General features: G+C 31.3%; 1 protein-coding gene across 1 annotated transcript in view; it reads left to right on the forward strand.

Moving 5' to 3' along the window:
- LOC134714622 (signal recognition particle subunit SRP72-like) overlaps positions 1-12,484 on the forward strand; it is a 38,017-nt gene extending 25,533 nt beyond the window's left edge. Inside the window, exons 17-20 of the mRNA XM_063576015.1 lie at positions 7,091-7,140; positions 9,372-9,479; positions 11,358-11,397; positions 12,170-12,484. Of these exons, the coding sequence (XP_063432085.1) occupies positions 7,091-7,140; positions 9,372-9,479; positions 11,358-11,397; positions 12,170-12,347 (376 nt within the window). The 3' untranslated portion in view covers positions 12,348-12,484. The remainder of the gene's footprint in view (positions 1-7,090; positions 7,141-9,371; positions 9,480-11,357; positions 11,398-12,169) is intronic.
- The last annotated feature ends 615 nt before the right edge of the window (positions 12,485-13,099 follow it).

A 13,099-nucleotide genomic window follows, 5' to 3' on the forward strand; every position in this document is an offset into this window, starting at 1 on the left:
AACAATCTCAGGGTTTCTTATATCTTTTTATAAGGTATCTTTTATGTAAAATTGAAGCGATAAATAATTATATATACATGTAACATTTTTTAACAACAATTAAAGGATTCAAAGTTCTTCTTTTCCATGAAAGAAGGTACCAAAACAAATGAGAACATTTATTCCAATAAACCAATAAAAAAAAAGACAAGACAACATCATAGTCACAAGTATAAAGTAAATAGACAACTGTCAATAAATAAAAAAACCAATGAAACTGCAATTTAATAAAAAAAAAAAAGAAAAAAAAAGAGGGATGATATCATGTGCTCCGGAAGAGTCAGAATTTCCTGTTTCAGTAGTGATATCTATCCTGTTCCTCATGACATGTAATCTAAGAGAAATTTACTCCATATTCAGGTGTTGCTGAAATATTGCTAAAAATGAAAAGTTCACAATGGGAAAATTGAAGTCTTTTTTCTTATTCTGCTTTCATAACATCAAAAAGATCAATTGTTGTTAGGAACTATACTTTGACTAGCAGAAATCCAATTAACCTTTATTGAATATTTTTATAAGTTTTGTATTGGATATGGGGCAGCCATTAAAATGAAGATAACATAATTGTTCTATGTGTGCACCCAATATTTGTTATTGCTTAACACCTAATGAAATTGTCCATATAATAAAAACAAAATAATGTATTTTCCTTTGCCCGTTAGAAACTATGAAGGCTTTTCGTTCCATTGTTCTTATTATCTAGATATTAATGTTATCAGTGTACTTTGCTGTTAAAGCTGTAGCAGTGAGGTCATTGCTAGCCAAAAAAAGAAGAGGTCTTTGAGACTGATACTAAACATGCACTTTTAAGTGCAGAATTGTAGGCAAGGGAGATAAGTAAAATGTCCTAAAGAAAGTTAAACAAAACATATTGGCCTAATAATTTTATTGTATTTTGATAAACAAGGTTTGCTTTAAAAATCGACTTTCTGGATTTTGCAATAAAAAATCAAACTGAGGGAAAACACAGTATTTTTGTGTCTGCCCTAAGGCAGGAACCTCTGGCCTTTGTTAGTCTTGTATGTCTTTTTTTATTATATGTTTCTCAGTTCAATTTGACATCAATTTCCGCTTGGAAAGAGATAATATTTAATGTAAGACAGGCACCTTCATTATTATATTATTTTTTTTACTTTGGTCAAATTGTAATTTTCTCCCAGCAAATCAGTTCTGGATAATATTAATGCTGACAGCAGCATATTAAATCCTGTATTAAGTTTGTACACTACATTTAATGTAACAGTTCACATGAAGGCTATGGTATTATTTTACTGTAAACTTAGTATTGATTATTGGTTTCTATTGTCAAATAATATCTTTGAAAATATTCTAGATATCCTGATGAATGAGACAAGTGGTATTAATTTAAAAAAAATTTCAATGAACATTTTTTCTGTATCAATGAGTGAATAAATATGTAATGAACTTTTGTACTTAGTGAATAATTAAATAAAAAGTTATGATTCAGCTGCCAGCCTGTACAGATGTTGGATAAGTGACAGATTTTACACCTGTATCGTAGGAGTGACTTACTTACCTGGCTATTGATTGTAATTAGCTATCGTTTTGTCATTGGTGCTGTAATCAGTATGATCAGTCTTATTTTTAGGGTCTGTAATCAGATTGTCAGCTTCCTTCCAGATTTTCTAAAGATTATTTTTTTTATAGATTCTTAGGTGTGGTTGTGATTTCATTTGAGAGAAGAAAAAAAACTCACTCAATGTTCTGTGTCTTGGTCAGTGAAATACCAAATAGTCGAAGATTACCTGATTGTTTGGTGGTTGCTTTCAGCCACATCAGCATAAAAAGGCTATATCAAGCCGATTTTTTACATAGAGAAACATACAACAGATATCATTCCCTATAAACTCTAAACTTAAAATCAATCATTATCTTAACATAAGGCTGCTAATTACCGTGGAGAGTTGTCTCATTGGTAATTATACTTCATCTACTTATTTTTATATCTAAACTTTAATTTAGTAAAGAGAGAACTTGAACATAGCCACAACAAAAAAGATTTCAAAGAATATTTGGAGGTACCGAAAGCAAAAATAAAGTATTTAAGTTTGTTGAAATGAAACTCCCTGCAGCAGCATGTTCAGTTCAGAAAAAAAAACATGACCTTTAACAATGACTAACGTTAACATTGGAGTAAACATAATTTTAATACACCTCAAAAGGTAACAAATGCATGGCGTGTTACATCTGTTTACATGCAAATCCATGAAAATATTAAAACCCATGTACATAATATTTTCCATGTTTTTTAATGTTGTTAAATTTGAGAAAATATATATATTCAGCAGTTTTTGTCACAGGCACCTGTTTCAGAATTTTATTTTTTCTAAATACCTTAATATAACTGTTATATTCAGGTATTTAGAGAAAAAAAGTTGTGAGACAAATGCTAGTGGTTTTTGTTGATAATTGTGTGGGAGGAAGCTGAGTATGTGGAACTTCATCAAAAATGTGCTGAATAATGTTTGAAGAGTAAATTTACTGCATTTAGCTTGTTAAGGTAGATTTGTTATTCCATATGCCATTACATGACTATTTTACTAGCTTAAAACCATCCCTTTTCTGAAATCTTTTCAGTGTAGAATGTAGATGCCAGATAAACAATACAAGGTCATTTGAGTTTCCAGTTTCAATATTTTTTTCAAAGGCTGTCAATTTATTAATTTACTGTCACATAAGTTTGCTAGTGGGCAGATGTCAGAAAAGATAAGGCGTAATATCATGTGCTATTGACACAGCTGTTTCTTTTTATTTCAATTCTGTACTCTCTTCACATTTACATAAGATTGAATGCTTCCATGTGCACAAAATGGATAATTCCATAAATGATATCGTCTTTTCCATGCCAACTGACAATACTTTAAAGAATTACCAGTACACCAAAAAAAACCAAGAGTTATCAAATATAGCATATGTATGGACTGATGCTTGAAAAAGGTGCATGCATTTATCATATATATATATATATATATGTAGCTCCATAAAGGGGGCCCTGGCCCTCCCTTGATCCGCCCCTCTCACCTCTATCATATGGCTTAATAATATCATTTGGTAAAAGGCACAAATTATGTCCTCTAAAATTTATTTTTCTTTACTTTTCACAATACAAGACCATATTAGGAAAACATAATGCAATGAAAACCATCAAAGCATTCATAGTGGAAGATAACAATTTATTATATTAAGGTGTTTTATTTACCTTTCCAGTCAACCATTTGAAATTGTAATATAATATCAATAACAGTACATTAAAAACTGGGATGTATTGCAAGGAAACAAATAAAAAAGATACAACATACAGCCATCTGTTTGAAAAAAGGAAGGGATTCTCACCTGCCTTGGTGATGTTCTTAGACTTGCTACATGTCCTTTCATAATTTTCTTTTGCTTTCAATTTTACCCCTTTTTTACTAGAAAAAGATTTCCATTATACTGACACCTGCAGAGGGCACTCAGCATAATAGCAGTTTTAAAAAAAAACATATAAATTAGTAAGAAAGAAATATCAGGTAGGAAATTGTAGCAAGTCTATGATATTCCAAGCACAAGAACATAGAGTGATTTTAATTTTGACATCTTTTCTATGTACCAGTAGTTTTTTGTTAATTTATGCCAGCAAAAACTTGAATGGAGGTTGATGTATCCTGATTTATCAGATTGACAAAGCTAGCAATCTCTTGCCCGTGTGGAATACAGATTGATCTGTTAGCCATTCTTTGATAAAGGTATTAGAAAGATTAACAGTGCTGACAAAGCTAACCAAATATTGATTTTGTCGCCCACGCTTGCTGGTTTAGAGATAATTAAATCTGCGGCAGTAATTAGTTCTTATGGGTTTGTCACCGACTGCTGTTCCTTTACAGTTATCATCCTTTGGCTTATCTGAGGTGATAACGGGAGAGGTTTTGCATATTAATGAGTGTTAATGATTTTAAGAGGAAAATCGGCTTTGATTTGGAAATCTTGACTAAATTATTCTTAAGATCGGCTTTTTCGATACAAAATGTATTGCTCCATTATATATGTGAAAACAATTCATATGAGTAAAATCATTTGATCTTCATTTAATTTGGTTACTTTTTTGTTGTTTTTTAATTATTTGTCTTATTTTAAAGAAAATTGTTAAATACTAGACTTAAAGAAAGAAGAACATGAAAATTTAAAAAAAAATTGATAATCATCAACAAAAATCAACAACAAAAATTATCTGATGAACAAATAATCGTTAATAACCTGGTTAATAACCTGACGTAATAGAGGGAGTAAAACATGTAATGTTTTAAAAGTTCATTCAACTCTCACCACTATTTGTTTTTGTGAAAATTTCTGAAGCATAAAAAACAACTAAAAAACCTGTACAATTATAACTATCATATTGATAAATCACAGTTTTAAAATAGAGAAAGAAAATATCAAAACGTAATGAGTTAGACATGAAGACATCTTTTTGGCCCCAGAAGATGAATGGTCTAAAATATGTTATAAAATTATCTGTTAGTTCTATCTTATAACTACGTATATCTCTTGTAAATGTTTTTACCATAGATATTTCTTTTTCTACTAAATATCTCAGGACTACTTTTGATCATGTTTGTCCCACTATCTACTAAATTTCTTATAGATATAGGAAGATGTGATATGAGTGCCAATGAGACAACTCTCCATCCCAGTCACAATATGTAAAAATAAACCATTATAGGTTAAGGTACAATCTTGAACACAGAGCCTTGGCTAACTCCAAAAACAGCAGCTCCAAAAATTACTAGTGTAAAACCATTCAAACAGGAAAACCAAAGGTCTAATCTTTATAAAAAACGAGAAACACTTATGAATCATATACTAGTAAACAAACGACAACTATTGAACATCAGATTTCTGACTAAGGTCAGGTGCAAACAATTGCAGCGGGATTAAAAGTTTTAATACATGTAGTACCAAACCTTCTCCCTCATCTGAAACAATAGTGTAACATAACAACATAGAAAGATCTCATGACTACACTTGATCATATTTGTCCCACTATTTACTAAATATCATCAATCAAATTAAAAACCGACCTCTCATCGCTCCCATTTTCTGATATGTTGCATGGGAGATCTAACAAAACCCGCTTTGAGGTCACATGTGAGTAAACTGGAAGTTATGAATTTATAATGATATGCAAATGAGTTGGCAATCTATTAATAAGCCAATCAAAAAAGTTTAGGAATTATTTGGACTGACGATTTCTTCGTAAAAAAATGAGTTACATCCCTTTACCTCACGATAAACTTTCAAGATCGTCCAAGACTCATTTTCATTGGTTGAAAAAGACACACCTACAAGGTCGCTCACATGTGACCTCAAAGTGGGTTTCATTAGATCTCCCACGCGACATATCAGACACCGGGAGCAATGAGAGATGGATTTTTATTAAATCAAAATATTATATGGCTACTTTTAATTCTATGTGTCTGTTTTCTCTGAATATAAAGGAGTAGGTCCGGTAAGGACCGATTTTGGCCTCAAATTTCAGTTTCATCTGACGACAGATTTTGACCACTTTTTAAACACTTAAGTGTCTATTTCATTTGATTCAATTATTGTTTGTGAAAGATTTTAACTCTTTTAGTCATTAAAAACGATCCGATTTAAGCTAAAATAAGAAAAATCTACCAAATATGCGAAAAAATGTCACTTTTCAGATAGTTTTTGTAAAAAAGGAAAGTGGCCGCATCCGTGTTCATCCTAAATCTTTATATATGTTATGTATTATCATCAAATACAACTTCCATTTCAATATTTTGGATGAACACGAATGCGGCCACTTTCGTTTAACACGGAAACCGTCTAAAATTTAACTAAAATGCTGGAATTGTTAAGAATTCAGTAATTTAGCATGACTTAATGGTGCTAGTAATCAATATATACAGTGCATTGTATTGTCAAAAACAGCCAATATTTATGTAGCAGAACCATTCTACTATCCAATAAAAAACTAAAAGTTTACATTTTAACAATTTTGTAAAACTGCAATATTTTGGGGCCAAAAAGGGCTCTTACCGGACCTACTCCTTTCATGGCTCATTTTGATTTTAAATTACATTTAAAAATTAATTATTCAACAGAATATGTTAACAATATTGTATTTTACCTAAATGACATTAACATTAACATTAGTATACATGTGTAATTCTATACAGTTTAACAAATTAAACTGTGCATAATGTAAAGAAATATACATACAATACTTTCACTTACTATTAGAAATAAAAAATCACTTTTAGTTCCTTAATACAAATTTGAAAATATTCATCAATTAGGCCGTTTGTTTTCTCTTTCAATTATTTGACATCTTTCATGGACGAGTCCTTTTATAGCCTTTTTTTAAGGCTGTACAGTTACCTATTATTACTTACATCCACTTCATGTGGAACTCTGGTGAATATATTTGTCTCATTTGCAATCATACATCTGTGGCGTAAAGCAACCAACAATCAAAATCAATCAATCATACATCTTCTTGCTTTTGTAATGGAGATTTAGCAAAAATATGTCCTTCATGTATTTTTTTTTTCATTGGAAAAGAAAAAAAAAAAATGTTCTTAACTTTCGTAACTTCTATCAAACATTGATAGCAATATGATCTTTCACAATTTTGAATTTCTGTCATATGATAGGTCCTCACAATCATTTATCTAAACAGAGGAAAAAACTTATTCATGACTATGAGATAAATAAATGATATTGTATGATGGAAGATAAGAGTTGCAATTGGAAGATCAGACTTTCAAGCAAATGGGATTCAGCCGTAATTTGATGAAAGTTATCTTTCTTCTTTAGATGAAGAGATTAGTTTGTCACGAATGGTTATATTTTTTTCCACTGAAAATCTGCAATTATCCATGTTTTACAATCTGTTCATAACACTATCATAAAATGTAAAAGCACAGACTTAAAAGATTAGCAGACAGACAGAATGACCATGTATTTACAATATAACTAAGTATTATAACTTAAAATTTTTACACATAAATATTTCTACTTGCAGAGCTGGTGATATGATCGTCCAGAAATCAAAGAGTAAGAAGAAGAAGAAAGGTAAAACTAATGGAAAATTTGATGTTTTATTCATTATATACACATTGACACATTAAAATAACCTTGATTGGAAACAAACAGTAGTTATTCTATGTCAATTATGGACCTGTCTTAATGAATAACTGACAAAATTATTAAAAATAACCTGTGTAGTCCATTTGTTTAGTAGTAATATCTTCCAGTATACATTTTTCTAATGTTTCTAGCAAGCTTTGTTTGCTGATTGAAATGTTTGCACTGACCCTGGTGCACTTGTTTCATCAGATAAAAGTAAATACACATGTTTCATCAAATAAAATAGAACAATAAAAAATTTATGATCATGGCTGAAAGAAATGTCCATAAAATAACATGTTATTCATAAAATACCATTTGATGTTCTCCTTATTCCTAGATTAAGGTAGATCCAAGGTCTAAGCAAGTTTTAATTGCAAATAGCAGCAAATGGTTGGTCAAAGATTTTACAGAAGTTTAAACTAGCAAATTGTATGATGAAATTGAATTTATTTGTTAGGCTTTTCATTCAAATGGGAAATGTTTTGGTAACATCTTTTGTAACATTTATATAAAATGAAAATGGTTTCATAATTTCAAAATTATAAAACTTTATTTACCAGGGAAGAGAACTAAGAAAATGTATCTTTAAAGAAATGCACAGTAATTTATCCTATTTTGTTATGAAGCAAGTCATTATTTTTATTTTCTGAATGTGCATAATAGCATTATAAAACCTTATTTAATTTGAAATTCTATCATTTAATTTTTATAGACCCGTCAAAATTTTGACGGGACGTATAATGGTATACACAGGCATATACATGTCAGGTGTCTGTCCGTCTGTCTGTCCTGCGTAAACATGTCGCAGCATAACTTGAGAACTACTTATCTAAATTTCATGAAACTTAATATAGTTGTTTCTTATAATGGTCGAATGATCTGTACACTTTTTGGTGAAAACAAGATTTAAACTTTTTGAGTTATGGCACTTTGTAACTAAAACAGGGTGGGTTTTTTTCACATGTCACACCGTATCTCAAAAACGATTCTTGATTATGGCTTAAAACTTTAAACACTTCTTTTGTTATATTAATCCTAATATCTGTATACTTTTTGGTGATGATTCAAAATTTTATTTTTGAGTTATTGAGTATTTTGTAAAAAAGGGGGAGTTTTTTTTTTACATGTCGCGCCATATCTCAAAAACGATTTATGATTATTGCTTAAAACTTTACACATGTCTTTGTTATATTAATCTTAAGATCTGTATACTTTTTGGTGATGATTCAAAATTTCATTTTTGAGTTATTAAGTATTTGGTATAAAAAGGGGAGGGGTTTTTACATGTTGTGCCGTATCTCACAAACAAAAATAATTTTTTGATTATCACTTAAAACTTTACACACTTCTTTGTTATATTAATCTAAAGATTTGTATACTTTTTGGTTTTGATTCAAAATTTTATCTTAATCATATTTAGTTTTTTGTAAAAAAAAAAACAGGGTGGGGGGTTTCAAATGTCCGGCTGTGTCAAAAAACAATATATGGTTATTGCTTAAAACTTTCTGAGAAACTATTTATGATTATTGCATGAAAATTCCACACAAGACGTCAGGCGTATCATGCGCTCATGGGGCAGCTGTTTATTTTACTTTTCAGACAAAAGTGCCTTTTTTCCATTACACTTATGTATAATCTTTAGCTTGTGAAAAGCTCTGTGGCCCCATACTTCTTGTAATATTTTTGAAGTATGATTGAAAGTACATTTTGTCAGTATTTTTCAGGGTGTTGGTATAGTACAAAGCAAAAAAAAAGGGGGGTCATATTTATATTTGATATACATGTTCTTTGCCTGATTTGCTTGTTGTAATTGCCACTGGACATAAAGCATCAATTCAACATCATCATACAACCATGAGTGTACAAGTTCAACATCGTCATACAACCATGAGTGTACAAGTTCAACATTGTCATACAACCATGAGTGTACAAGTAGTGTACAAGTTCAACATCGTCATACAACCATGAGTGTACAAGTTCAACATCGTCATACAACCATAAGTGTACAAGTTCAACAAGATACTTCCATGCTGTAACTGTTCCGACATGGAGAGTGTCAATAAAAGATTGGTGCTAAGACAAATGGCACAAATGTGTTGATGTCTCTAAAAAGAATATCATTATAGTATACAAAATTCAAATTTTATGTTTTTTATATTTTTTTCTACAAATAGGAAAACTTCCCAAGAATTTAGACGCTGAGATTGACCCAGAGAGGTGGTTACCAAGGAGAGAAAGATCATATTACAGAGGGAAAAAGAAGGATAAGAGGAGAGATATAGGTAAACAATTTAAACTTATCACTCTATTTCCTTTTTTGGGTTTCATGTCTGGAGTGTTTTACACAATCATACAGTTCGTAGGGTGCATTTATGTAATTCTGTTGATTTTTTGTCCAGCCTGCAATTTTTGTTGCAGAAAGCTCGACATAGGGATAGTGATCTGGCAGCGGCCGCGGCATACAGCGGAGGCGGCGGTGTTAGCTCACTTCTTAAAAGCTTTATATTTTAGAAGGTAGAAGACCTGGATGCTTACTCACATTGTATATAGATGCCTCATGTTACGAACTTTCTGTCAGTCACATGTCCAACGTCCTTGACCTCATTTTCATGGTTCAGTGACTACTTGAAAAAAAGTTAAGATTTTTTGTAATGTTAATTTCTCTCTTATTATAAGTAATTGGATAACTATATTTGGTATGTGCGTACCTTGCAAGGTCCTCATGCCCGTCAGACAGTTTTCACTTGTCCTCGACCTCATTTCATGGATCAGTGAACAAGGTTAAGTTTTGGTGGTCAAGTCCATATCACAGATACTATAAGCATAAGGTCTAGTATATTAGGTATATGGAAGGACTGTAACGTGTACATGTCCAACTGGCAGGTGTCATTTGACCTTTGACTCATTTTCATGGTTCAGTGGTTATAGTTAAGTTTTTGTGTTTTGGTCTGTTTTTCTGATACTTTATGCAATAGGTCTCCTATATTTGGTGTATGGAATGATTGTAAGGTGTACATGTCTAACTGACAGGTGTCATCTCACCTTGACCTCATTTTCATGGTTCAATGGTCAAAGTTAAGTTTTTGAGTTTTGGTCTATTTTTCTAATACTTTATGCCTTAGGTCAACTATATTTGATGTATGGAAATATTTTATGATCTATATGTCTGTTACGCAGGTTTTATTTGACCTTGACCTCATTTTCACGGTCCATTGCTAAGTGTTAAGTGTTTGTGTTTTGGTCTGTTTTCTTAATTTATAAGCAATAAGTCAACTATATTTGTTGTATTGAAGAATTGTTAGCTGTACATGTCTGCCTGGCATGGTTCATCTGACCTTGACCTCATTTTCATGGTTCATTGGTCAATGTTTCGTTTTCTTGGTTAATGTAGAGTTTATGTGACAGTTGTAATAAAGCTTTATATTTAGGTCTATCAACATAATATCAATGATTAGTAAAGAAGGCGAGGCATTTCAGAGTGTGCACTCTTGTTTACCAAGTTGTAATAGTTACGAAAGCTGATTGCTCTTCATTTTCTTATGACATATGTGTGTGTAGCATTTCAAGTGATGTGACATGCAGCAAACTCAATTATTACATCACATAAAAATGATTGGTTTCATCAGGAAGTATAAGGAAGTCGGTTAAATCTACAATTTCATGAAATATATCTTTTATGAGTTGGCTAATCAACTATTCTGCATTGATTTATAACTTTCCAAACCAATTGCTTGGTTTTTCTTGACTGCCAGTCAATTTTATTTACATGAAGGATGATAATAAATATCAGTTTATATTGTTCTGACCTTTAGATACAGTCGCATGATGATAGAGGTTCAATGCTTTAATATTAAATATGAAAGTAGTCAAACTTGATCTTCACAGAATATGATATGTTGAATATTAAATATGAAAGTAGTCAAACTTGATCTTCACAGAATAAGATATGTTGAATATTAAATATGAAAGTAGTCAAACTTGATCTCCACAGAATAAGATATGTTGAATATTAAATATGAAAGTAGTCAAACTTGATCTTCACAGAATAAGATATGTTGAATATTAAATATGAAAGTAGTCAAACTTGATCATCACAGAATAAGATATGTTGAATATAAGTTTATTGTGTCAGTACATTTGATTATTGATTATTATTACAGGAAAAGGAACACAAGGAGCGTCAGGTCCTGCTGGTGACATGTAAGTATAACATGTGACTTTTATATGACTATTGCTCATTTAAAAAATCATAATCATTCAATTAAATTTTTAAAAAGATATCTATATGCCTCAGTGCCTTCAACAGCAGTTGTTTTTTAAAATGCTATTTTTCTTTCTTAAATGAACAAATTGATTTTTAGAGAAAGTTCTGAGAGCAATTGTTATAAATCATGAAACTAACTGTCTGATGAATGCAACCTTCATTTTGGACACACAAATTTGTAAATGTGTTTTTCCCTTGACACACACATGCTGTTTATACTATAGATGTTATTGCTATACCAAAATTATCAATAAATGTTGTATGTCATATATATCTATCAACTTTAAAATTGTTTCAAACTTGATTCTTCATCCTCGAAAAAATAACAGCAGCACATGTACATATTTAAGATGACATCCTTATGGAGAGAGCTTACATAGACTATGCCTGTTGACCAATCCAATTCATATATGAATAAAATATTGTTTAAACTAAACTAAAACATACAAATGCAGGATTTACTGTAGATTCATTAATTGTTTATGGGTACCCATTTTATATGATTTACACAAACTTGGATGTTCCTGGATATTTAATTTTGTTATTTTTCCAAGGTCTGCATGCAAGCCTTTAAAACTTGTTATTTGTTGGTGGTTCACCTGTTCCCACGAAATCCACAAAAACTGGTATCTATGGTATACCTCTAATGTTTAATTTATTCTATCTTAACTTATTTACATGTATGCTAAACCTTTGTTATCTTTACAGAGATAACAGTAAGCTTGCCACTGGTGGAGGATCAGGGAGTGAAGCAAGCTCACCCCGTCCAGGTCAGCCAACCTCCCCTCCTGGTGCTGCACAGCCCATTGCACAGGGACCAAGGCAACAAAAACCTGTACAGGCAAACAAGAAAAAGAAGAAGAAGGGTGGTGGTGGAAAGTGGTAGTGGAGTGCTATTACAAGAAAAACTTTATTAAATAAATCAACAGCAACTTTAAATGTCTGACATATGTTTTGAAGAAACTTATGTGTTGTATTGTATCAGTTTAAACATCAAATAAATTATTGGTCAGGTTTTAGATATTACAATTGTGTCTTATTCCTGAATCAGTCAATTTCACAACCCACAAAAAAAATGGTCACAGATACCCTTACCATGTATTTCACTTTTACTTTTAATTTATGGTCCTTGTTTGTCTGAAAAATTGTTTCTTTTGAGTGAACTTGAAAACTTAATTCTATATCGCATTACCTAAAGGGGGTTGCCCTATAGTGATCCGCCTGACCATACGACAGTCTGTCTGTCTTTCAGTAACAAATTGTGTCTGCTCTCTATTTCAATGTCAATATTTTATTTTGTGTTTTAGTACACCTGAAATCCCTTTTATGTTTGGTGGCGTTTGTTATGCTCAATATCTAATTTTGTGTTTTAGTACACCTGAATCCCCTTTATGTTTGGTAGGGTTTGTGATGTTCAATATTATATTTTGTGTTATGGTAACATGACAGATGCCCCTAGTAGGGTTATGTCTACTTCCCTCCATCCTAATTGTGTAGGGTTTTTTATGTTGTCTTTCAAGTTTTACTGTTGCTCTGACAGTTTCTCTCTCAACTTGTGAATTTTGAATGTTCCTTTGGTATCTTCCATCTGTTTTCTGGTTAGTAAGAACCAGTTATAGATAATGACAAATAGACAAA

Source organism: Mytilus trossulus, chromosome 4 (assembly GCF_036588685.1).
Source record: "Mytilus trossulus isolate FHL-02 chromosome 4, PNRI_Mtr1.1.1.hap1, whole genome shotgun sequence".
Lineage (NCBI taxonomy): Eukaryota > Metazoa > Mollusca > Bivalvia > Mytilida > Mytilidae > Mytilus > Mytilus trossulus.